This window comes from Takifugu rubripes, chromosome 11 (assembly GCF_901000725.2).
Source record: "Takifugu rubripes chromosome 11, fTakRub1.2, whole genome shotgun sequence".
NCBI classification, from domain to species: domain Eukaryota; kingdom Metazoa; phylum Chordata; class Actinopteri; order Tetraodontiformes; family Tetraodontidae; genus Takifugu; species Takifugu rubripes.
In genome coordinates, this window is record NC_042295.1 from 13,746,350 (window position 1) to 13,772,363 (window position 26,014).

Below are 26,014 nucleotides of genomic sequence, written 5' to 3' on the forward strand. Positions count from 1 at the left end.
TGGATTATTTATTATTTCCATATAATGGATTCTTTTTTACTTACATCACATGTCACCAAAATAGTGACGAAGATTGGAAATGTAGTGGAATAAATACTTGGCAGACTCCACTCATCTGTACATTAGTAATGCTAGAACAGCATATTTACTCACTTTTTATAAGATAAGACTTCGCTACTTTGCACGCAAATAGTGATTTTTTTTCACTCCTTGACAATGTGTTGATTATTATTATTGTCATTATACCACTATTATACTTTGCGTACACTTTTATTATTTGTGGTCACAACTACATTTCAGCAATTTCAAATTACTGTCAACACCTAGTTGAGAAGGTGCTCCTTATTAGTGCACATCCCATTTGTATATCAGGTGATTTGTTAGTAAAATAACTTTTAATAAATGAAACTTTTTTGTAGCCTTCTACTGGTCAAAGTCAAGTGAACAGTCAGGAGCACAGCAGCTCATTTCCATTTTGTTTGCAGTTGTATAATGATTCAAATTAAAGCAGCCTCTAATTAAATCATAGGAAGTCACACTTGAGTGCAGATTGTGTGTGTGTGTGTGTGTTCTTATGCTTCCTACATACTGAGCACCAAACTCTTCATTCTACCAGTAAAAGTGAGGACACTTTTGGGAAGAGAGAACATTTTTGCTGGTCCTCACAACTTCAGCTGTTTGAGGTCTAAGAGGTCTAAATTTGAGTTTAGAATTGGGTTGGGTTTGGGTCATGGTATACAGATTTAAGATACAGTGTGTTGCATTATGGGTTTTATATTCATTCGTTAAAATTATATACACATCCCAGCATTAAAACACACACACAAATGAAAACGCACACATTTTCACAAAAATTTCAAAATTTTTCTGCTGCCTGTTGCAGTTATATTGATTTTATTGTCCGCATTTCTCACCCGCAGCGTTTCAAATGTACTTTTCCTTGACTCTGTCTTATCTCAACAGCTCCCGTGTGATAAACACCACATGCTATCACTGGGCAGACGCACCGCATTTTTAAGGCGGCGCAGTGTTTCTTTTCGTTATTATTATTATTGGCTGTCTTTCTTTCGACTCGTTTCAACACATCTTGCTTTTTGATGTTTGACAATTAAACAGAGAAATTAAAAAGAGAAATCATTTGCTCGCCTTTTCCCGTTATGCGGTGCACAGCAGAAAGTGCTTTGAAATGAGAGGTTTATTTATTTTATCACCTTCTATGTGTAGCGATTGCTAATTTCCAATAATGCGTTTGCTTTAAGCTGTTCAGCTGCGCCGGCTGTACGGAGGCGATGTTTCATTTGTATGTGTCTGGTAAACCACACGTCCTCCTCTCTGATCAGATATTTGAATTTGCATTTAAATGTATTTGACCTTGAGACTTGGCACATGCCGGCGCCTTTTTGTTGCTTCACACCTTTAATTGGCTAATTATTTTGGGTCTTGTGCGCTGCCAGCTTCATTATACTTAGTGTTTGTTTTCTGTCTTGTGTGTTGCTGCTATGTGGTGATTAGGTGAGAGATTTGTAAGTGTCAAATTTTCTCAGTAATTTTGCGTTGCACGGATTAAGTGATTCATCTTGAATCTCCTGGTGTGAAATTTCAAATGGAGCCATAGGTGTAGGTTGCACTGTGATACAAAAAAAAAAAAAGAACCATGTAGGATCTGTAAATGCTGGAATAAAAAAAGTGTGATTAACAGTCTTGGAAAGTCCGCACAGGCTGGAAAGGTCAGGAGGCTCCGAAACTGAGCATAGAGAGAAATATCCGTGGATGTTGTCCTTTGTGTTGATATGAACAGTTAAATCCAATATTTTGTAGATCTCAGAGCTGGAGCTGCTCTAACGTCCATTATGTCTTATCTATTGGAAAAGACTTGTCCAGGAACGTACTGTACCATAGAGCCTTATGTGCTCACTGCCAAAGAACCATCAAGCAACTGGATAAGTGCAGTTCGACCTTACCTTGGAGGGGGTGTTTCCAGAAGAATAAAAATCTCAGCTCTTATGATGCTTCAGATGATGGCTTTTTATAAATAAAGCATAGGGCTCCTCACATGTGATCGCAACACTATGCAACATCAAATTAGCTGCATCACTTTCTTCGGCTCAGATGGGGAAATCTGATTATGTTAGGCACAACAGTAATTTTGTTTAAACAGCATTCAAAAGCCTTAATATTGATTTTTCAGCGACTGGCGCTCTGAAGTTGTCGGGTTTTGTTGTGCGCTTCCCTCAGAACAGATGGCAGATTGACCAACTCGGCGCTGTGAAGAAATAGAAGAAGTGAAGGACAGGTGTGTAAGTTCCATTCAGTAAACACTGTCGCTGCGACGCCTTAAGCAGTGGAATTTGCATTTCTGCCTCAACAACATAAAAACAACATGACCCTATTCTCAAGGGGCCACGACGCTTTAAGATCAACAGCGGAAACGAAAGCGAATTCGGCTTCGCTCCCACCTTCCTCCTCCTGCCATTCCGTTTCAAGAACTGAAAACTCCCCCCCCCCCCTGTTGCCACCTCCATCATCTCCTGAATGATTTCTTTTACAGTCGATATTTTTGCAAAATGCACGCAGGTAATCGAATCCTTACGGCTTTGACGGATGAGGCCGAAGACTTCCAGACTTATAGATTTTGTCGGTTTGTGCGCTGTTATTTTAGCGGCCTCTTCCGGCTTCCCCTCTTCTTCTCAGCAGACGGATGGTGGTGGCTATGGACATGGTGAGGGCAATGGAGTGTAGCTCGCCTCAACCCTGTCACTTTGATAGAGTGAATACATTGTGAGAGATAATGGAAACTTTCTATTCAGTCAGGGTTGGAATAAAGAGGGCCTTCCTGCTCATTCATCAACATTGATTACTGTACGGCTCGTGCCGTGGAAGGCGCATGGGAGCGCCACTTCTCACAAAGACTCTGCTGACTTGCAGGTGGAGAAATCAGGCAACAAACAAAAGTGCAACACTGGCCTTTTAAGAAACATCACCCCAATTTGTTTAAAGGTGAGGTTGTAAAAGTTCTGTAGCGGTGAGCTGGCCACTTTATAATCAGGAGCACACTGTTTACAAGTCCGTAATTATGCTGCTGCAACTCAAATCTTCAGCCACACAGGAACAACGTTAACACTGGGCCTGCAACAGTGTTCCACTAAATCCTTCCAAACCTTGCCTCCTATAATAACAATCCTATTATAGAGGATTGTTATTAAAAACCAATAAATGTCCCCTGACGGTTTATGAGCACAATTAAACGATATTAAAGTTGTAGAGGTCAGGTCATCTTCAACTTAGGGCCTCTTGTATGATGAATCTTTGGTGCTGATCACGTTTAATGAAGAAGGTAAGACAGGATGCTTGAACTTTCCTGCGTGATGAGGCCCAGGCAGCTGTGACACCTGTTAGGTGGATTTGACACACTCCAGTGGTGTTTGTCAATTTTGTTCCACCTTCGCCTGCCTGCAGCAGCTACCCTGAACATTTAGATGAGCGCTTTACGCTTTGCACCTCATTGAGATTCTCTTTCATCGGCATTAATTGGGTTTTTATTCCATATCGCATCACAAGTTTAACTTTGGCAGAGGTTTTAAAACATTTAAGCGCAATAGACTCTGTTTCCTTATTTATTTGTTGGGGCTGCCAAGGCTGAATCAGGGGGAAGCTGTGCGAGTGATGAAACATTTGTAGCGTGAATTCATTTTGGAAATGTGAAAAACACAAGGATAATAGCTCGTGGTATCACTTCTTTTCAAGACAATTAAAGCTATTTGTTGCTATAGTCTGAGGAATTTCTGTTTGCTGTTTGCACTTTCAGCTGAGGTTCGGACTGAAGCCGAGTAAAAGCAGCGGTATGGATCTTTGGCCAGAAGCCTGCGATGGCGACACATGCCGCACGCTGCTGCGCTCGGCCATTGATGGAATTCAGGGCCGCGTTTGTGCTGACATTGCTCAGTCAACTGGGATTAAAGGAGAATCCACTCTGTGTTTTCCTGTCCGACATTTGACTCTGCAGATTTAATTACTAGAAACGATGGGAGCAGATAATTCAGGCCCTTTTCTGACAGGACGTCATGACGGCGTGCTGGTGGCAGGGTCGGCAGTGAAGCAGCCTGAGCACGACAATAAAAGAACCAAAAGAATAAATGCTTACTTCATATTTTTATGTCTTCATATCAGAGCAAAAAGCCTCCATGAGCATGAATAAGAAGGCTGGTCTTTATTACAGCAGCCGTTTTGGTGATGCGTCTCACCAAAATGGGAAAAGGTTCTGAATTACAGACAGGAACATTAACAAACAATGAAAATCAGAGGGGATAAAAGCAACAGCAACAGTAGACTGGGAGGTTTTCCTTGCCACCCTTGGGTTAATGTGGCGATATCAAGACCTGGGGTTCTCTTGCTTCTCCACATCTTTACAGCTCATGTTGCGATAAACCCATGAAGTCTTATCTGCTTCCCAGGATGAGGAGATGCTCTCTCAAGGATGTACCTGACCTTGAAGGTGAAATCATCTGGTACAATGTTGTAGATTAGCCTAAATCTCAACCAGGACTACATTAAAAGCCCTTAGAGCTTATTGGTTTTAGTCAAGAAATGCCTATCGGAGCTGGAATCATCTTCCCCCTCTTACTACATGCACCATTATCATTTGTGATTGTTTTGCACTATATTCCATGGAGGGTATTTGGCCACTGTTATGGAATTATTGGATGCTGGGTTCCTATCTGCAAATAATTAGATGTGTGTCCTGCAGTGGGCCCACTGGGAGTCCACCCCAGGACTGCATAGTTCAGCAAACAAATGAGCCCCAGTCAGCCCAGCTGGATAGTTAGGATGAGCAACTGGAGTAAGACCGGGCAAAGGGCAGGAAATTTGCCTGCATCAAAGCGGGCATGTGTCCGTTTCAGGAAAAGTTTCTTCTTGGTCGGAGTGTGTTTTCCTTGAAGAGGTGTTCATATTTAAAAAGTTCTAGATGTATGCTGGGCATGGTTGAATAATATTACTCAGCTTCTCAAAGTTTTGCACCATATCCCTTTGATATGTAGTGGGAAATGATTGAAAGCATGAATGCATGTGTGTGCGTGCGTGCGTCCGTGTGTGTGTGTGTGTGTGTGTATGTGTGTGTGTGTGTGTGTGTGTGTGTGTGTGTGTGTAAGAGGAACAAAATGAGTGGAATACAAAATACTACCAGATATCACTTTGTTGGGTGCAGCTTGCAAAACAGGCTGATGTGGCAAAGGAAACAATACTGATAATGGAATAATCATAGTATTTAGTAAATGCTCCCAGAAACTAAAACAGATTATTTCTTTTGGCACTCTCAGCTTTTGGATTTTAAACCATCAACTCCTCAGCATCACAGTGGGACTGATGAAGAGGAGGGTGACAGGTGATGAGGATGCTTCTGCCACTTGAGTGCTTTTGTCTCTGCTGGTCGAACAGAAGGCAGCACAGTGATTCTCTCTTTCTTTTTAATTCCACATCTTTGCTGGATTAGAATCTCAAGCCTGCCTGTCAAGCTCGCCCACTGGAAATGAACCTTGTCATCCTTTCTTTCACGTTCTCTTGATGAAACAAAAAATAGAACAACTGAAGGCTTTTAATGTAGTCCTGGTTGAGACTAACAAAATGGATCCATCTGTCTGAACGATCTCATTAACCGCCAAGAAACAGAGAGAGATTAAATCTGCAGCTGACTCTTGGGTTGATCAGCTGACTCTTTGCCCTTGGTGACGACCTCCTGCTGCTTGACTTATGTGCTGCTTCTGGCCATGGTTATCTTTTTGTTGAAAAGATATTATATGTATAATTGAGATGGAAAAGCCGGTCGTGACTCCATGATCGATTTGATATGGATATTAAGGCCATTTCTTTTCATACTGAAGAAAAACACAAGTTGAGCTGCTGAATGATATTTCCCTCATGAGCATCGTGAGCCCTCCGATCCCAGTCTACAGTTAAATACATACACTTATCTAGTTGTCACCCACGAGGGAAGCTCGCAGGCAAAGACAGGCTATTACACACTAATTTACAAAGTGACAATAAAGCCATCATTTCAAACACCATCGATTTCTCACATGCTGCAAGTTCCCACAGTTCATCTTCTGTGAGGCTTTAAAAAAAAACCTTGGTCTAATTGCTTTAGTGTGTGTGTGTCAACAGCCATTAGATAAATATGGAGTGACAGAACAATTTTCATCTCACTCAACAAACTCCCAAAGAGATGAACATGATTGAATTTTTTAATGTCCTTCTTTGACCAGCAATGAAATGATTTTTGTCCATTACAGAGAGGTTACTCAGCGGCGACAGTGAACAGAAAGATTTCCTCTTACCTGATTGTGCCACCCACCTCCTCATAATCAAGGAGAGCGAGCAAATTTTGGATTCGTGATTTTGGGAGTGCATTTTTGCAAAAAAAAAAAAAAAAAAAAATGGAGAAAAATCAAGAAAATCAGTCTTGGAGTGCACTTATAAATAAAAAAAGGACTTTAAGAAATTTAAAGTAGGTAGATGAGGTGAGTAATGTGGGTCCATCAAAAAATAGTTAGTTCCTTTTATGAAAGAATCAAAGTTTGGAACAATCTGAACCACTGATGAGTATTTCATCCCTCTCTTTCTGACTGTAATTTCATCAATTATATGATGGTGTAGAAATGTGGAATCAATCAAGGGAGCAGAGCAGAGGCTGCATGATTGCTGTAGATACGGGCTGGTATGTAATGAAGGCTGTTATCTGACTATTAATCAAGGATATCCACAGAAACAGCAACGCACGCTTAAATTAACTTCCTACATTTTAAAGTCAGTGGAGAGAGAGAGAGAGAGAAATGCCTAATATAGCCCTTCATATACACTAATCAGATTTGATATTGATTTTAATTTTATACACTATATTGCAATTGTGAGGTAATTAGGATGTTGTGATGCTCCCAGTCAGTTTAAATTAACTCTGAACCTGCCTATACAGAGTGCAAATCTTAATTTGAAATTAAGGATGATGGCTACGAAATTCCACTAATTAAATCTTAATAAATTTTCCCTTGTTAACTCAAGTTTATATTATTATGCTAAACTCAAAGGCCATTTGTTAAAAATAGAATTATTTTATGAGTTTATGAACAAATCATCATGAAACCGCAGCAATCAGCCGGTTATTAATCAGTATTAAAATTCACTTATTGAGGGGGGGAAAATGAAATGAGACTATTGGGAATGTTGTTACATTGGTCATTAGATTTCACCAGTGTTGAATAGCTTCATTTCATATGTAATAAAAATAGAGGTAATAAAAAGTAGTTTCATTGGTTTAAGTTGCTCGATAATAATAATATCAAAAACATATTGCACAGTTTGTCTCAGTTCTAATAATACAAACCATATAATATTCATATAAAGGTAACATTCCAATGCAGACATAGTTTTTAAATCAGTTGTATGGGAAAGATAAAGCCCACTGCAAAGAATCTGTAGTTATTCCCTAATAAACTCGGTGGTGCGACAGTATTCAGCTGTTATCCACATGTGTACATGGTTTAATACCAAAGTTATCTGTTCTAGCAACACGAAGGGCCAAAAAGCACATCACTGTATATTAAAAGAAATGTTCAGAATATCCTACTGAAGATCATCCACAACCATTTATCTAGTATTAAGCTGAGCAAGAATAATAGCGTTAAGAATTGTTGGCAAACTAGATTTTGAAAGTGCCTCACTGACGTCCTCGGGGAGTCCACGGTCCTTTATCAGAGTAGCTTTTCCCATTTTATCCGCAGAACATAACATGTTTGTTTGTGATTTATTTTGAAAATGAGATCCATTTGTTTTGACAGATGCTTGTTCTGGGGCAGCGGCCAAAGCTCAGCTTGATTTTCTGGACTGCCACGCAAGACTTGTGATTTATCCTCTGTTGTCATACAAGCCAAATTATTTATTTGTCACATTGGAGAATAATTATCTTCCTCAAAGATATACAATGTTGAACTCTGGGGCAGGACAACAATGTGGCAGTCAGACAAGGAGTAGGTGGAAGTGTAAACCTAAAATGCCGCGCTGTTATTCTAATCAGCCTGGACTGGAATATTTGGAAGGTTTAATGTCAAAAACACCAGCAGATATTCATGCTGTAAGCCGGAGTTTATGTGGCTGAGCTCGTGGGTTTAGCAGAATTTCTGCACAACAAATGAGGAGCCCTGTGAAGCCTGACAAGTCACGCAGCGGGTCCTAATTATATATTTAAGAATTCAGTCTTTGCCATCAATCTTAATGGGGCACTTTACTTGCCAGGGAAAAGAGATTTACGGTCACATTTACCATCTTGCGGTCACATCTTCACGATTTCCAGAATTGAAGGATTAAATTCTTCTGTCATGCTTTGCATATATGTGTGTGTGTTATCCTCCCCCCCCCCCCCCCCTCTCAAATGCACAAACCTCCAAAAATTAGAAGGAGAACCTCCAGAAAAAGGGACATTTTCTAGAGTGAGCAGCCGTTTCTTTCACTCTACTTGGACTGAATCCCATTTTAGTGCTTGAGCTTTATTTTCACAGCTTTGATAACATTGAATTGTAGCAAATCTTTTTATCCTCACAGATGTTTGCTGCATCAGACAGCTCACACAGCCGTGCTCCACCAGCTGGCAATACCTCTGAGGACTGCTTCAATCACAGGAGGCTTTCGTGTGTCAAAGAATTTGAACAGTGACCTCCGTGACTCAGCGGCACGTCGGCGAAGTGTTCTGTAGGTCGCAATGCTAATCTGGGCTGAAGTCTGAACAGGGAATTTACCAGCACCGCTGTGTACACGCATAACAAATTCTCCATCTCAGCCACTTTTTAAAGGATTTTGAGTATTCTGGAGGTGTCGGCAAGGATATTTGGAGGTGAGTTTAATTAGAGCACAACTCCCCTCTGCAGCGCTGGCAATGGAATGCATAATAGCTCCAAGACATAAGGAGACTGCTTTAAAAGCGTGGCGTGGGTTTGATTTTTGTACTCTTTGTTTCTTTCCTGTCCTGTGGTACCAGTGTAGAATGTAAACTCCCAGGAAGTGCATGCAAGGATGTATTGCCCTAGCTAAACAATCCTTCTTATTTGAGATTGTAATATGTGAGCAAAAGAGAAGTAAAAGGCCTGGGCCCAAGAATAGCTGTTGCTAGTAAAGTCATTCACTTTAAATGCACATGAATTCAAACCTCTAAACAACGGATTGACAGAAGTAAGGCTTAGTCATGTCACCAGGTTCGGCGTGCTGGTAGGTGGTGGTAGCCAGTTGTGTTCCAGCCTCCTCTTGGTCACAATCATTTTTCTGACCTTACACAGCAGCGTGGCATTTGCACAACTCAACCAATAACTGACAGGAAAGAATTGGAAGCACCCTCCCTGGTCGAGGCATTGCGCCATTTCAAGACACCTGTTCCTGATTCTCAGTCTTATTCCCAGATTATTCTGCCAGGATTATGAGCAATGAGCTCTACATCCCCACTCAAAGAGACAGCAGGATGTCAGTAAATGAGCACAGCCTGTTTCTGGAGCACCTTTTTCTTTTTCAGGGCAGCTAATCCTTTTTCAACTTTTAAATCTCATGTTTTTCAAGTATTTTGGTGACATGTTAATGTGGTGGAGCTCTGCAACGTTTTCACAGGTAGCTATTTCAACCGGCGGTAACAATTTGTAATGTTATTTGTTTCTAAACCGGTCTAATGAGATGCAGTGCACAGCAAGTACTGTCTGGGGTTGTGAACAAATGAGGCTTTAAAAAATGAATTTGCGGTGATCTGAGCTTCGCCCTTTGACATTGTTCCAAGGCAATGAATGTAAAACTAATACTACACTAACGTGAAATAGAATTTTCGCTGCTGATCAAAGCCGGGTCTCCTGTTGCTTTGCTGCATTAACAGGCTCCAGCGGAACCTGCTGTGTTTGGAACCCATCGTCTCCGCTGAATCCAGAGTATTCCCACACAGCAGATGTACTTTGGCCACTCAAGGCTTTGTTTTAATCAGCTACATTTTCCTCTGAGCTCTTTCTGCTTAAACTATCAGGATGCACTTGTGACCCCCCCCCCCCCCCCCACGTCTGCCCTCTGGGGCAGCAACGGGCATCTGACTGGTAAAATATATTCTCCTATGTCTGAAAATGTCTCCCAAGCAGTGTTTGTTATAGATTGCCATCTATTGCGTCACAGAACTGTAGTGACGGCGGCATTCATGCAGTCATTTGTAAGATAAAATGTGTAACACAACGTTTAGAACGTGAAAGATGAAGGCGAGCAGGGCAGCGCTGTTTTGGTTTGAGTTCCTGATTTATATTTCTTTTATTATTCATTCGGGTAAACAAAGGCACCGTAGCCTGTTAAATGCTGCACAAGCAAGCGGAGCAGAAGTGTCATCACAGCTCGCTGGATGTGGCATTCAGGTATGAGGACAGCCAGCTGTGACAGCCGATCATTGAGGCTGTCAGCCAAAGAACTTTTCAAGGCAGCCCAGGTTCATCGCCAGTGGCTTCCAAGTAAGATTGATGCATTGAAGGATAGCTCTCTGGAGCAATCACTGGGCACAGCGATTGAGGCTCACCTATGGCAGAGCATCTGTGACATTACTCATTACGGAGGAAATCTAAGGAGATATGGGAGAGGGAAAACACAAGTTGCCTATTCCATCAATCCTACTTACTGAAAACACAGTCAAAGCGCCCCACAGTACTGTCAACGGTGAGCCCAGAAGATTTTTTTTAATATTCAGCGCCGCGGCCCAGGTTTTCCCAAAACAATTATACAAATGGTTTAATTCCCTCTGTTCACAGAATGATAGAAAGCTCTAATTAGATGCTCTAGGTGCAGGAAAACAAGCCTTCATTTGGCACCAAGAGAAGCTGAAGGTCTGTTTTTCCTGAGCTTTATTGAGAGGTTTTACCGATATGTTGGCAGAGTTGCTCGACTCCACACAGTCTAAATCAACACTATTGGTATAGTGATTATTTGCATTCCGACCACACTTTGGAGCTGAGTTTCCCCTCTTTCCATCTCTTTTGTAAGAGTTTCGACAGCTTAGAGGCCCTTGACATTGTGGGTTTTGTTTTTTTTGAGGGAAACCTTGCATAGTGGCATAAATGACACTTTTGACATTTTCAGAACTTTGAATTTGAATTTGGTCTTTTTTTTTCTTTCAGTTGCGCAACAATATAGTAAAAGCATGGCGGAAAATTGTCATTTACGTCATAAGCTATGGTGATTACAGCGAGAGAGGATGGGATGGGGTGGGCCCAGAGGACAGGAGCTGTCACCAGAACGTGGAAGATAAACAGCGGAGCATGTGGTAGAATGTTGACTGGCTCCCTCCTAGCTGCTAGCAAGCTGCAGAGGGAATTTATCACGTCAAAGAGGCTGCAGCCTCCAGCACCCTCCAGATTGCTTCTGCTGCATAGACACACATCCACGTTCACACAAGTGTGCCTGCTTAAGGGTTGGACCCTTTCCACTTGACCGCTTTCAGCAACAGAGCGGGTATATACTCCCTGTGACAACCATACTCTGTTGTCCTGAAGGTGTATCTCAGCCGCTCCAACTTGGCCAAAATGGAGCCTCAACATGCTGCCACCTTCATGTCCTATGAGCAGAGGGGAAAAGCTGAATGATCCCAGAATTAATCCTCCCATCAATTGATGTTTTCTGCGTTTACTTGGCCTAAATAAATGAGAGGCTAGTTTGCATTCATTTATTAGTCAAACAGTATTGCTGAAAAGATCCAGGCTAATCTGCTTTAAAATGTCACTTCTACAAATTCCACTGGTGCATGTGGATGAATCCCTCCTGACCTTATTTAACTGGTCTCGTCTCATCTTCTTAGCTGCTTTATCCCTTTTGGGGGGTCATGGGGAGGGTACACAATGAGTGAAGGCACCTGGATGAGCTGGCAGTTCACCGCAGGGCCCTATATGAGCATTTGTGGGTTCGGTACCTTGCTCAAGGGTACCTAGGCAATACTCTAAAAGGTGTTTTGGTCCCTTCCCCTACTACCAGAACATATTCCTTGTCCCAAACAGACTGAGCTTTCACTGCCCCAATAACAGCTTGTTTAGCTTGTTTTAGCATTTAATCTTCTTTTAATTTGTACTAAAGTTTAATGCTGAATTCATTTTTTTCTCAAGTCAAGTACAATTAACAGACTAGTAAAAGCCGAATTTACACATCATCAACATATGGTCCACATCAATTATGTGCAATTGTATATATTCTAACCTTTACTGTAGGTAAATATGGATTTAAAATTTGGCACAAGTGAATACATTAAGCACAATTTGCTCTCACATGGAGCCATTATGTGAAGAATTGATTATTTTAATAATCATTTGAGCCATCATTAATATAGTCAGTACAGTAGGCAGCCTGAATTACCTCAGATGTCCCTCAACCATGCTAGCTCATGTTAGCCATCTGAGTACTGAGGTTCAGCCACAGATGAACAGCGGTGCATTGGTTAGCACCATTCTTTGCCTTTGTTGATAGGTGAATTATGTTTCTTCTTTATGGTTACGGAACAAGCTGGTGCTTCATCAGGTCTCATTGCAGTTATGTTTTTGTTGGCATATTGAGAGAAGAAACACTGTTGGATTTCCACCCTCCATTTAACTGAGACCAATCACAGGCAGGATTATGTAAATGAACCATGATATTATATGAGCATGCAGGACAATGAGCCAGCAGTGCCAGAAAGAGCTGGCTGGGGCATCTCTTTCCCCCTTCCCAGAGCCAAGAGTCTGTCACTTCAGCAGATGAGATCATGTGTTGCTTTGGATGTTTGTAGTTTCATTCTTAACAGACCTCATCATCCATTTGGAAATTATGGAAGTCTCGTGATCATCAAAATGGAAAAAGCAGCCATTAGCATCATTTCTGGGGAAAGTTGTTCTTCATTTAACTCTAGATTCAGCTCAATGTCCCACTTTTATATGAGTCAACCATCGACTTTAATATTCTCTCGTGTATTGACTGACTGATTGGCAGTGTAGATAGAGGAAACTGGAGCCTGCTGCCACCCGAGGATGTGAAGTTCTACAGGACTGAAGGTAATGGCCATGTTGCCGACAGCCGTACCGAGGGAGGTATAAGAGTCCTGAGGCTACTGTCAGCAAAGGACAGTTGAGCCCAGCGCTTGACACAGCGGCTCCTTTACGATCCTAATCACAAGAGAGAGCTTTTCCAAGTGTCAGCAGAGGGAAACTCCCGAGATATTAAATGACAACAAAGCTGTGATGACGACTTAGTAAAATAATGACAAGATGACAGCAGCTGGTGGCATGCTCTGCTTTAAATGAGTTATTCAAAGATTCACCTGCCTTTGCTCACTTTTAGTCCCCAAGACTCCGTGGCGTGCCATTCGAATTAGCTTGAATAGACTTCTGTGTAAAACAAGAACAACATTTACTGACTGATGTCCTATCCATAATTAAACTAAACACTATCCCTGGGGCAAGATATACAGTATATGAGCAAGGATGAGTCAGGCTACAGGCCCACGGGACAGCATGAAATAATGTCCCTGACTTTTAGCAGCCGTGTCATGCAGCCACAGATCACAGCGTGCAGACCCCATGGCACCACCACCACCACTAAGGAATCATCTGATATTGAGTTTAAACTCAAGATGTGTCAAACAGGCTTATTTTCCTGTCATGCTTTGGTTTCCCAGAGAAATATTGCATAAAACGAGACATTAAATGTGAATGTGAGGCTTTCCTGAAAAGCCTTTGCCATGCTTCAGTTCAGACTCGTTGTTTAGTATCTTGAGCTCAACGCGTGTATTTTTTATTAAGATGAATATTTGCTGATTTGCAACAGGATTTTTCAACCCTGTAAGCGTTTTTTTTGTTTTTTTTGTTTTTTAAAAAAACACATCACATCGTGTTCCAAGGACAAATGTTCTCTTCAAATTGTCGATGTCGCCTCCCAGAATCATCAGTTTACGAAGGAACGCGGCTTTGAGAGTAAACACAAGAGGACCAAGAGGCAGCTGGAGAGTTGGATCACGTGAACACTGACGATGGATGCCAGCATATTGGGCAGTTGTGGTTTCCAGACGTCTCCGCTGCTGCTCCCCCCCCCCCCTCCGGGAGCAGAATCATGATCAGATTTATAGGGCAACATCTGCTTTCGTCAGGCTGCCTGGCTGCAGGGAGGTTTGTTAGTATTCGCTCTCATCAGAGATAATCTTAAACCCATTTCTGACTGAGGAGTATAATGATGGTGATTCTAAAGAGTGTCAGCTTATCCTTGTCTGCTTCACTAGACCAGTTAATTTAAGAGTTTGGCTTCCTCCCCCCCGTACAATAGATGGCCTGGCCATGTGCGACAATGTAGATACTCTGGACGCAGCAGGAGGGTTTGAGTAAAGGATGGAGCCAATTTGGGTCGGACACCATTGATCCAACAGTGCAAAGTTTGGTGACTGTAAACACTGACTTCTTAATGCTGATATTTCACGTCCTCAAACCTGGTGGTCAGATGTTCTAAATATGGGGGTTCATGATTGAATGTTATTGTTTCCCAACGTTAGAAGAGTCGACCACACTCAGAAGAAATGTTAGCGAATGCGTCACGACATTTTTTTTTCAATTGAGGAAAAACTAACAAGGGTGTAATGCAATTTCCCAAAAATAAACCTTAAAACCATGCAGTAGAAGCTAACTGTTGTATAATCATGTTTGATTTAAATATGCATATATTGAAATTCATTAATTTGTTAATTGCTCTCAACAGTATAATAAGCTAATAGATGGAAGGAAAAGGATCTTACCAGCCTTCACTCGTCTATCTAAAGATGATAAATACAAATAATGATAATGAGGTAAAATGGATTTTAAAACAATAGCAGATCACAGAAAAGGTATGTTGGGAATAACTGTTGTACATAGTTGTGAAAGCCAAAGCTCGACTGTCCCAGTAAAGGAAGAACTTTCATGGTGTGCCAATGAAACAGTCTGCTGCAAGTGCAATGGTTTAGTGCCTCTGTTGCCTCTCTGGGCTTTCTTGTAAAAATACCTTCCATCTGTCAGGAGCCTTTGTTTCTGTTCAGAGATGCTGGACCTGCTCACTCTGACCCTTTCTTCCTGCATGCTGTTGAAATTGGATGAAGAGAACACTTGTATATCTTAATAAATCGAAGACTATAGGATGACCGGCTGTTTGATTCCCAGAGCCAGCATCACCCGTTCTCTTACTCGGCCTGTGTCCTTCTTAACCCCCCCCTCCCCCATGCAGGGGGACACCTACGGCAACTGAGACCCAGCTCTTGCCCATGCGACTGTGTGTCAGGTCAAGCTGCTGCTGTCAGACATTACACTGGAGGTGAAAGAAAATGCAAAGAGTGCAATTTCTCTCTTCTCTCCACCCCCCCAACATCCCCCATCTCTCACCCCCCCCCCAAACGAGGAATAATAAGGTACATGCTTCCTGTTCTCATGGGAAATGTAATTTCAGTTGCACACCTGACAGTCTGTGAAGTACATTTCTTTCTCAAGAGCAAAGAAAATGATTTATTTTCTCTGCTATTTTTGTCTGACCTAATTGGACATTCTACTCACTTTCCTGAATGGCATTTGTAAAGGTAGAAAAGAAATTTCAAATGTTACCCCCCAGTGACATGAGATATAACTTGCAGTGAAACACTTCCTGCCCTGGATTAGTGCCACACTGTAGAGCTCTGCAGAACCCCGATCCTGCCATAGACTAACTGTGGGAACACATGCGGCTCCAAAAACTGTGGCTCAGCGTCAACACAACCATAACAGTGGCTTTACAGAACGGCACCAGGCCAAAGCTCATGCTGAATGCTCACAAAAGGATATAAAATAGTTCTTAGACCTTTGCTCTGGCTCCCTGTCTGTCAGAGAACAGATTTTAGGGTTAGGGTTAGTAGGGTTCTGTTGATGGTTTATGCGTTTAGAACTAAATGGTCTCAGCTGAAAGTACCATTTACACCTCTGAGGTGATTAGGTATCACTTCTAGAACAAACCCCCACAAAGCTCCAATTTTAGACCTCTTCCAATCAAGGCTGAACATTGATGCTCCCTCAACTGTAGTCTTAACGACCTCCAGTCTTTTCTTTTTTCTAATTTTATTCTGTTTGCTCTTTTGAATGTTCACTTTTTATCTGTTTTAATGTGGTTTCAATGCAAAGCACATTGAGGTGCCCCCTCTATGTATTTATGCTATAAATAAAGCTGAGATAATTCATTGTATTGTATCGGTCAAGTGCTGATGCAGTTTTGCTCAATTCCACTGGTCACGATGCCGACAAATGCAGAAATAAGCCTTCATTCCTTCTTCACTTCAGACCTCCCTTCCATGGAGATGGACTGGGAGCAATTGGATTTGCTATCTTGCAGACATAGCAAAACTGATATCTCTGCTGTGAGCCAGATAGAAATGCTACCTTCATCACTACTATACCAGCTTTGCAAAAGATGTAAGATAGAACGCTTCTACAGTTCTCTCTGCCCAGAACCATATAGTCCCAATGGGATAAGACTGCAAATTTAGAAGCATTATTTGTTTACATCATAACTGCGGGGTTGGTAAACCCTTTGGCTGACTCCGAACATCAGACGTGAGTCTGCAACGTGAAAAGAAATCAGAGGCGAAAGATTTTTAAAAGATAAAGTGAACGAGCCGCTGCATAGGCGGTGAAGGGCTGGCCTCAACTGTCAGATTTAATGTTTCATAATGACTAAAATGAGACCTAAATTAGGCCTAAAACAGTCTTCGGAGGGTGGATCAGAGGACGAGGACGAAAAGTGAGCATATTTGATTTTGTGACGAGTGCCATTGCTCTGCAGGGGGCGTCACCTTAAACCCCGCTGTGTCTCTGCCCTCTCCCCAGGCTCTAAAATGATACTTCAGAGACAGTGACGGCTTGTCCCACATGCAGCCATCCATCACTATGGAAACGCTGCAGCAAAGAATGACTAGCTGAAGGTGATTTGGCTTTAATTGCAGAAAGTGTTTCAAGGAGGGATTCAGCAAAGGCAGGTTTTCTTCCAGGCCCGTGGTAAACATAAATCATGAATAATGGCCGGATTGTTTTGTGGTCAAGGACAGTCGGTCTGACGGAATGATTGCTGACCTGACAAGGCTGATAAAATTGAAGTTCTTGTTTTTCTGTCAACTTCAGGACGTGAGCAAATCTGATGATTGTTAGTTTATAAGGGAACTATCAACAACACTGTTATCAGTTATGACAGTGCGAAATTACACAGCGCACAGGAAGCAGCAGAGTGAAAGAAACGGGCGTTTTTGGACCGATGGAATACGTTAATGTCGTCGCTGCTTTGATGTGGCAAGAGGCTCGCTGTGTTAATAGCAGTAAATAAAGGTTTGTTGCTCTGGATTTAATAGTAAAGCAGTTGGTGAAATTCAGTGTAAACATACAGGTTCTCACAGTTTCCAGTATCTACTGCTTTGAAAAAGAAAAAAGCCTGAGCGCCTGAGCTCAAACAGGTGAGTAAAGCGCTCTGTGTTTGGGTTATTTGCTTTGGGGTTTAGATACTATTGCTTATTGCTTGTTCATTAGCTCCCAGTTCAATCCTATATCCCAGTTTCAACTATGCATTTAAGTGCAAAATGACAAAACTATATGACATTTATCTGTGTAGATTCTCAGTCGTCCAGGTCATTGTATCCAAGGTAGTTTTCTATGTCAACTGGACTGGGTTTCTTCTCTTGAAGACGTTTCGCCTTCTATCCAGAAGGCTTCTTCAGTTCATTTAGTCATATCTGCCTTTTCAGAGCTCATCTGGAAATACCCAGATCTTTCAAAGTCTCCCCATTATCAGGAAGTCTTCTATCGAGGGATGCTGGTTCCCAGACTCCACTTTTGCTTCAGTAGGCAAGAACATGAAATGCTGCCAATGTTGCCTGGACGATTGCGTAACAGTTTTTACTGCGGCATCTGGATGTGGCGTCTTGTCTGGGCCCAGCCGATCGGTGGATTAGGGAGTCATAATTATTGACCATGGTGTAAGGAGATGGTATTTATTGACATTACCTCAGTTTGTGATGTCAGCATGACTCGATTACCTCCTCCACTAAGAGTGAATGAGATTATAAGCCTTATCAAGTCGGATGGTTCCTAAGGGGTCTTTGCTGTTTGCTTTTGTCCATCATGAAGTCTTTCCTATTGATAACTGGGGTGCAGGAGGCTATAACAGTCTGTCTAATGTGTTTATTCAGCTACTGTGCTCCCGACATTATCCCTATACTATAAACCCTTTGCTTTGTTTTGCTCTCTTTTGGCAAGCCTGCCTTTTAACAACTACTAGACCTTGTACTGATGAGTAGCTTCCAGAAATCTTCTAATAAAAGCAACCAAGAAGCAGATTTTGCATATCCACGGGCGAGCACTGGCAGGCCCCAACAAATTGTAAAATGTGTTTACAATGCTATCACCGCAACGGTATTTGTCTCCCCCACAAACACTTGCTATCGTCGGCGGACAGGGTGAAACAGTTCAACAAAGCCCTGATGACAGATAAAGTGTTTGGGCTCAGCATTTGTCGTGAACTAGGCCACAAAACTAAATTACCCAAGACAGATCAACGCCGCTGACAAACACTTGTGAACGCAGCCTGCGAAAGGTGTAAATAGAGGGCAGAACACTGACTTCCGCATAAGGCTCAGGGAAGGCACGTTTCTAAAAACTAAAATGCCACCGATGCTCTGTTAGTAAATCATGGCACAATACATCCCGCATTTTCAGACTGAATAATAGATACTGGATGGTAATATGATGGTAATTTGTGTCACACAAACAAAGGAGCCATGCATCATGATGCTCAATACCCGTTTCCTCCCCTTTTAGAGCAATAGAAAATAGCTGTGGCGTGTTCAGTGAAGGGATCGTACCTGCAGTGGAGCGTTGTGCCTCAGGGCGACGGCAAGGGGCCTTTACGCCCATCAGCAGACGCATGTTAACGTGCCGGATCAGGGAAATAAATGTCCATCCCGCAGCACCGTCTCGGTTGCGCGGGGAGAAAACTTAATTGACTGCTCTCTATTTTGAAAATTTGGTTTTAAGGATTATGCGTTAAAAAAAATTGAGTGTTGAGACTCCTCATTATTCCAAAATGGAGGGAAAATTGAACAAGCCGTTAAGGAAATGCTGTAATTTCTTTCTGCTTACAGGTAAGATGCTTGAACACATGTCAACAATGGACTCATGGGTATTTTCCTACACAACAATCTCCCAGATGTGTCTGAGAACATTGTTGTCGGTCGTTAGCTTCACTGTCAACTGATGGTTTTCTTGCTGCCTGGAGAAAAGAGGAAGATTCCATTGATTTAATCAGCCAAATGATTCTAGAGGAGAGCTGATTGTGTCGTGTAGGCTGGTTTTCCGGGTTTCCCCCTTGCTGTCCTGACGCTTGATAACTCACCCGTGGATGCGATTGCGTGTGATTTCCTCTTTTTATTGGCTGTGGCACGTTAAGACAGACTGGAATCTCTTAAAGCACAGCTTTGATGGTAGCTTGTCAGCCCCGGTCCAGGTGAAGAATAACATTAAACTTGTCGGACAGGTGGCAGAGCAAGAGAAAAGGGCTTGGAGGCTCAATAATGAGCGGCACGCCAGATAGATGCCCATCTGCTGCCACGAGCGGCACCGTGATCCATTAAATAGCAGCACACTCGAGTTTTGTCGTAGCTGAGAAAATGTCGACTGCAGGATTTCTACCTTGACGTTATTACGAGGCACCTGGTAAAGCGCAGGCTTCGATCGGCCATATTTTGTCTCCTACTCAAATAACTCTTGTTATAGCAGAACAACATCCTCATAGACTGTCAATGAGCAATTCAATCTTTATGTCACAGAGTCACATGATCCATTTTTTAACCTGGTCTTTGCCGCCTCGCCTCGAATCGTTTAGGCAAGCATTGCGTGTTTTAAATAATGCGTTCAGCTTGTAATTATGTGTTATTCGGTCTCTTACAACAAACCAGCTAAATGACATGACCACTAATTGCAGTTTAATTCCCGACGTGCATGATTTTATGGAGTGCTTTCTGTTCGAATATAACAGAAATCCCTCTCAGAAGTCAGTCGCGTGTGTTAGTTCATTGAATATTGACAGGATCTGGACGAAAATTGGGAAAATGATTCGTACTCTTTGGTTCCCACCTTAAACACTAATATTGAATATCGTCTGAAACGTTTCAATAAGGACGTGAAAATAAATGTCTATTTTGTTAAAGCTCACATGTAATGTCTAAGCAAAAAGAAAGATTAGGACAAAAGCTGAGATCACAGTCACGTTCAAAGAAGCTCAGAATAAACCTCACGGCACCTGAACAGCTGATGTGTGAGATTCTGCACCTCGCTGTGTCTGCGCATGTTGGGATTTGCCTCACTCTTGGTTCCCTGACTGCTGTGGCTGTTGATTCCCTTCTTCTTTCAGCAGTTTTGTGGACCTCGAGCAGAACCGAGACACAGCCTTTTATTTTGGATGCGGAATCACTGCTGGCGTTCACACTGTAACCACAAATAAAGATATCTGTTATGTGCTGCTAAATACAAACTATATGGGCACTTTTAGAACGCTGCCGCGTAACATTTTGTTTGTCGCAGGATCAAAATGATTGTTTTGTAACAATTTTCAGAGCAGAACCACTGTACCGGGGCCCGTTTTGATACCCCTGAGAGGGTAAAATCAGCAAGTGCATCATGTGTAGTGCAGTGTACGTTGTTCTGGAGTGTCTGATATGACCATCCAGCACCGTCAGTGTTTGTGAGGGGAGGTGATTTATGAGTGTCTATTACAGACCAAAGAGGACATCAGAAAGGCTCAAAGGATGACACTCTGAGAATGTTAACAGATTAATCAAAGTAGATTATCTCTGCAGTTGAGCGTAGTCTCTCGAGGTTGACTGTCTTTAGAATTCCATCACTGGGATGTGATCCAGAACTATAAGTGTGCTCCAAAAGATAAGGTGCTGCTATGCTGGTTGGCAAAGATGGAGCACTGCGAGCGCGCCTAGAAGTGTCGCCGCATCCTGTGAAATTACATGATGGCGTTTACACCTCAGCAGCAGAGTAATTTACGGTGTATATGTGTTAAAATCTTTGTTTCTAACCTTTGACCTTTGTGACCTTGAGAGAATCCCCTTCCCTTCGTCCTGGCCTGGCACGACAGGGAGAAATTACTGTAAATAATTAGCTTAGAGTGGGTTTGAGAGAGTGGATCGTTGTGCTTTGTTCGAGATCTTCTTTTTCCCCTCCTTGAGTGCTTTTACCGCAGTTGTGAAATTGCACTCGCATAATACCAGAAGACTATTTGAATAGAACGAAACCATCTGGTTTATTTTCTGAGGTCTTTTTCATTACTATGTTCATGGGTTTTTCTGCCAGCCTGACACCTTGACATGGCTTTGTGCTTTCTCAATTACACTTGCTTGCCTTCACTTTCCCGCGTTGTTCTAACTGGCGGGACACTCGTGGGATTTCGCTTCATGTTCTGCAGCGCTGCAGCGGCAACACGGGAGGGCCGAGACAGGAAAATTGAAGGAGGAATTGGTTTGGGGCTTTCTTGGAAAATACATCACGGGGCGTCACTAATTCAGCTTTTTACAGTTTTCTGGAATTGCATTTGAAATATGATGTTTTCATTTGGCCTTGGCAGCACCTCCTGGAGCAAACACAACATGCTTGTGTTGTAATTTTCAGTATTTTTAATCAGATAATACATTTGGTCCAAAGCTGCAGGCAGCAACCATTTCTTACTGCTTAGAGCCATCAATAATTCACCAGACACTAAATCATTTACAAAACTCAGGGCACAGGTGAGAGGATATTAGAGAATCTGAACTTTACCGTCTGGGATGTCTCATCATCAGAGGTTGTTTCCGCAAAGATTGAACCTTCGTGTCACCGCTCGTCGCCGTGCACTGGACCTTGTTGGAGGCCCTCGAAGAAGGGGCAGAAAAAGAGGGGCGATGATTAAAACCGTCAATTTTCTTGGTAATTGTCAGCATATAGTCTTAAATCGCGTTGGTAAACTTTCGAAAACATTTAAAATAAGGACTGGGAGACGTTAAAACATCTATATAAACGCACAAAGGTCGGCTTGCCTTTGCTTTTCTTTGCACAGTATTTAAAAACAAACTGCAGTGAATTCTGCAGGACACCGGCATTCATAATTAAACTATATTTGCATGTCATATTGTGGTGCCAGTATGAGGAAAACACAAAGGCCCGATTCACAGCCACTCAGAGAAGCTTTTAAGTCTCTTCTGATTCCTCGTGTCGCGCGTGTGTGCATGTGCGTGTGCGCCCACGTGACCTGAATTTAATGAAGTGTTTCTCTGTCTGGGGTTTAGTTGCAGAAGCAGAGCAGTGACCCGCTGACGGCCAGCTCTCATTGTGTTAGAGGACAAACCTCTCAGTGGGCATTTAGATTAACCATACATGGCCAGCTATTGATTTATGACAGGCAAACATCGCTACATCGCCGCGCACGGAAAATATTTGAAGAGATTTCACCCTGCTCACGCTGTGTTTCTTATAATACGACAGTTGTGAAGCCAGCTGGCCCCAACGCCCTTTGAAGGCCGAACGGGCCACAATCCCGTCCCCCTGCATTGTGTCGCTTCCCCCCATCGCTTTCTTATCTCATTGCCAAAGAAAGGCAGTTTAATCACTGTTTTCTTCCGGCATACATAGCAGTCCTCCCCCTTATAAGATGTTTACCCCATAAATAGCTTTTTCTTTCTCTTACGTCATGAACATAAATGTCTGCTGCTCTATACTTTCTCTTTTTTTGACATGGAACTCATTCTTGTTTTATGTTGTTGGCTTCCTTACCCCACATTGTGTTTCTTAATGACCTAAAGAAAAAAAATACCTCCCATTTTAACTAGAAATGGGCATGCTTCGAAAAAGAAATTGTCCATTAAATCAAGGAATGCCATTTTCTTTCTTTTTGCTCCTCTCTTTGTCTTGAAAATAATTTCATCTGCGTTGCAAAGGAATTGTCTCCTTATTGTATAGATCAATATTTTCTGGCAACTGAAATGATCAGTAGTCCTCTTCTCTGCATGGCTGTGATAAATGGCTCAAAAATGAGCACCGGAGGATGCTCGTGAATCCAACACCAATGATCAAGCTGCATACAAACTCCTCTCTGAGCAGCAGAGAAATGGCTTCAAGCCCCCCCAAAAATTAGCTTTGACAACAAGGCACATGTCACCGATCCGCTCCAGCTGGAAGGAACCAGTGACCTGTTAGTGGTCAGACACTCGCTATGTGTTTACAGGCCCGAGGTGGGAGGGCAGCAAACACTACAAGAGGAACGTCTTCCTCTTCAAGAGGAACCCCGGATCCTGTCTCCCCTCTTACTGTTACGAGAATCAACTCGAAAGAGGGTCCAAACACGTTCTGTCGTCATTAATCACCGGGTAATCAGGCAGGACTCCACTTTGGAGTGCATCATTCCTAAGATCCCGTCTGTCTCTTTTCCTAATTGATTTTTTGCTACAAATGTAAATGAAATGTTGCTTGAAATCATGGACTGGTGCCAGAGTGAGGGGATCGTATTCACGTGCACCTTTGTTCCAGCCTGGGTATCTGAAAGCTTCTCTGCTCCATTTCAGTTTGCATTTTTAACCATGCGTTAGTCAATTTTACCACAGCTTCGAAAACTCATCTGTGTTTCTTAAGATTAAGATGCAAAGTGCCCCCCAGACCCTTTATTGGACCTGTTGCCATGTTATCAGAAAAATGCACCCATTAGCAACCAATGACAGTTGTGTTTTTACCACGATTTTACTGCGTTGTCATGCATGTGTGACAAGACAAGACAAACTATAAGGACATGTAATAAATTACTGGTCTATTGATTATATTTCATAATAATAGATACAACTATTATAAGACCAAATGTGTTTTCATTCTGTGGAGTTCTTGTATTTTGTACAAAACTGGAGCTGAAGGAGTAAGAATGGATGATATCGGTTGTTTTTGAAGGAAAAAAACATCATCTTGTGGTGTAACAAAAGCAAATATAGAATGTGTATCATCTAACTCGAGGCCTTCTCTTTTATCCTTTCATGCTATCAGTGGCTGGGACAAAAAGCAGAGCCAAAGGTGAGTCGTTCATAAATCATAATGATGATTTATGTTGCTCAGAGTTGCAACGGATGTGTCCTGCTAGTTTATCTCCCAAACATCCCAGAAGGGACAGATTCTGTATTTGGGAACGAAGTTTAAGTGTGAATGTTGTAATTCTGTCCTTCTTTTCTTTTATTTGTTTTTGTTTTTTGTTTTTTTTGTTTTTTATTTCTTTATTAAAAGCTAGAAATATTCATAGTGTGTTCTTGCAGTCACATGTTTTACACATATAGCTGCTTTTTTTGTTGTTGAAGAGACCCAGATCTTGAACAACGTTGCATTAAATGATGAAATCTGCCCATTGGCTGATGTTGAATCCCATCTGATTCTCGCTCAGATACAACCTGCTTCGCATATGTATCGATTTGCATGTTCCCACCAGGGAGCTGCCCACCTCGGCCAGTCATTTTATTTTTCTATTTGGCCACTGTTCAGCTCCACTAGAGCAGCTGGGGGTTGCCACTGGTTCAAGGACGCCCCAGCAGCAGATGAGGGCTGTGCATGTTTCTCATTTGCCTTCCTAACCCAGATCTTCTCAGACACAACGTGTGGTCTAAAAGCCCCACCGAGCTGCAAACATTGTTTGCTATGATGCAACTATTTTAGAAAAGATCAATCTGGCAGCTTATATGAGGGTTTCTCCCTCTCTCTCCTTTCCTTGCTGGTGTTTACTGCAACAGCGGTACAGCCCATGCTTCCTCTTGAGTTTAGAAGATGAATGTTTTACAGAGTTTGTATTCTGGGTTTATATGAAAGAATTTCACATGAAACGGTGGTTTTGGATATTGACCAGACAGTATAAGGACTCTGTGTGATCTGCTACTGAATGAACACTGACATATTTCAATTACATTATAAAACAGGCTGCTGATATTATTGATATTATAATAATATAATTATTATTATTATTGATATTATAATTTTCCTGGTATTATTTACAGAACGGAAGACGAAACCCTTTAATTATCACCTCACATCTGCTCAACGCTTTAAAAGAACTCCATATGTGGGTGCTTCTTGCAATTATTCGCCGCATTTATCACTTTTAAGCTTGTGCTCCGCTGTATTCCCCCTTCATCCGGCCTCATCGTTGGCGTAGCTCCGCTCACAAGGAGTTTTGCTTGACTTTGGAAGCACACTGTTGTTTCTGAGCCTTCTGTTGAGAGGCTGTAATTCGATTAGGAGGAAAAGTCGGCTTTATTTCTCGGTGTGTACGTCGACATTCCTGCAGGTTGCAGAATTTGACAGTGCGTTACAAAACCCCCAGTGTGTGATTTCCAATTTCGCCAGAAGACATTGCAAGTTCTGACCTACTATCATTATGCTGGCAGATTGCCCATGAGCCTTTTTGTCCCCCTCCTGTACAACAGAAAAACAATGTTAAGAGTTTTTTTTTCTCCCGCTGGGATATTTATTGCGGTTCCGCCGAATGTCCACCCTCTGCTTTCCTCCCACCTTCCCCACTGTGGCAAATCACATGGGAAGGCAGTGCTTAGTTTCCCCTCCGAGTCAAGTGAGATTTACTTTTGCTCAGGTGGTATTCAGCAACTGGAATTAAACGTCCTCTTCAGGGGAGGGTAAAGCTGACACACAGCTCGGGCTAAGTTGATACTTCAGGGAACAGCCTCAACTATTTCTGTGACACGAATAGAATGGCTTTCAAACACAACATTTACAAAATCACAGAAAGCTAGCACTGTGCTATTAAGGTGTCAATCAGTGTTATTCTCCATATTGGGTCTGTCTGTCTGTCTGTCTGCCTGCCTGCCAGCCTGCCTGCCTACCTACCTGCCTGTCTACCTGTCTGTCTGTCTGTCTGTCTGTCTGTCTGTCTGTCTGTCTGTCTGTCTGTCTGTCTGTCTGTCTGT

At 42.3% G+C, this 26,014-nt stretch overlaps 1 protein-coding gene across 2 annotated transcripts in view; it reads left to right on the forward strand.

Moving 5' to 3' along the window:
• cadm2b (cell adhesion molecule 2b) overlaps positions 1-26,014 on the forward strand; it is a 62,157-nt gene that overhangs the window by 14,889 nt on the left and 21,254 nt on the right. Inside the window, exon 2 of one of the 2 annotated variants that reach the window (XM_029844095.1) lies at positions 24,096-24,122. The exons of the other annotated variant lie outside the window; for it this stretch is intronic. Within the exon in view, the coding sequence (XP_029699955.1) occupies positions 24,096-24,122 (27 nt within the window). The remainder of the gene's footprint in view (positions 1-24,095; positions 24,123-26,014) is intronic. 2 annotated transcript variants of the gene reach the window in all.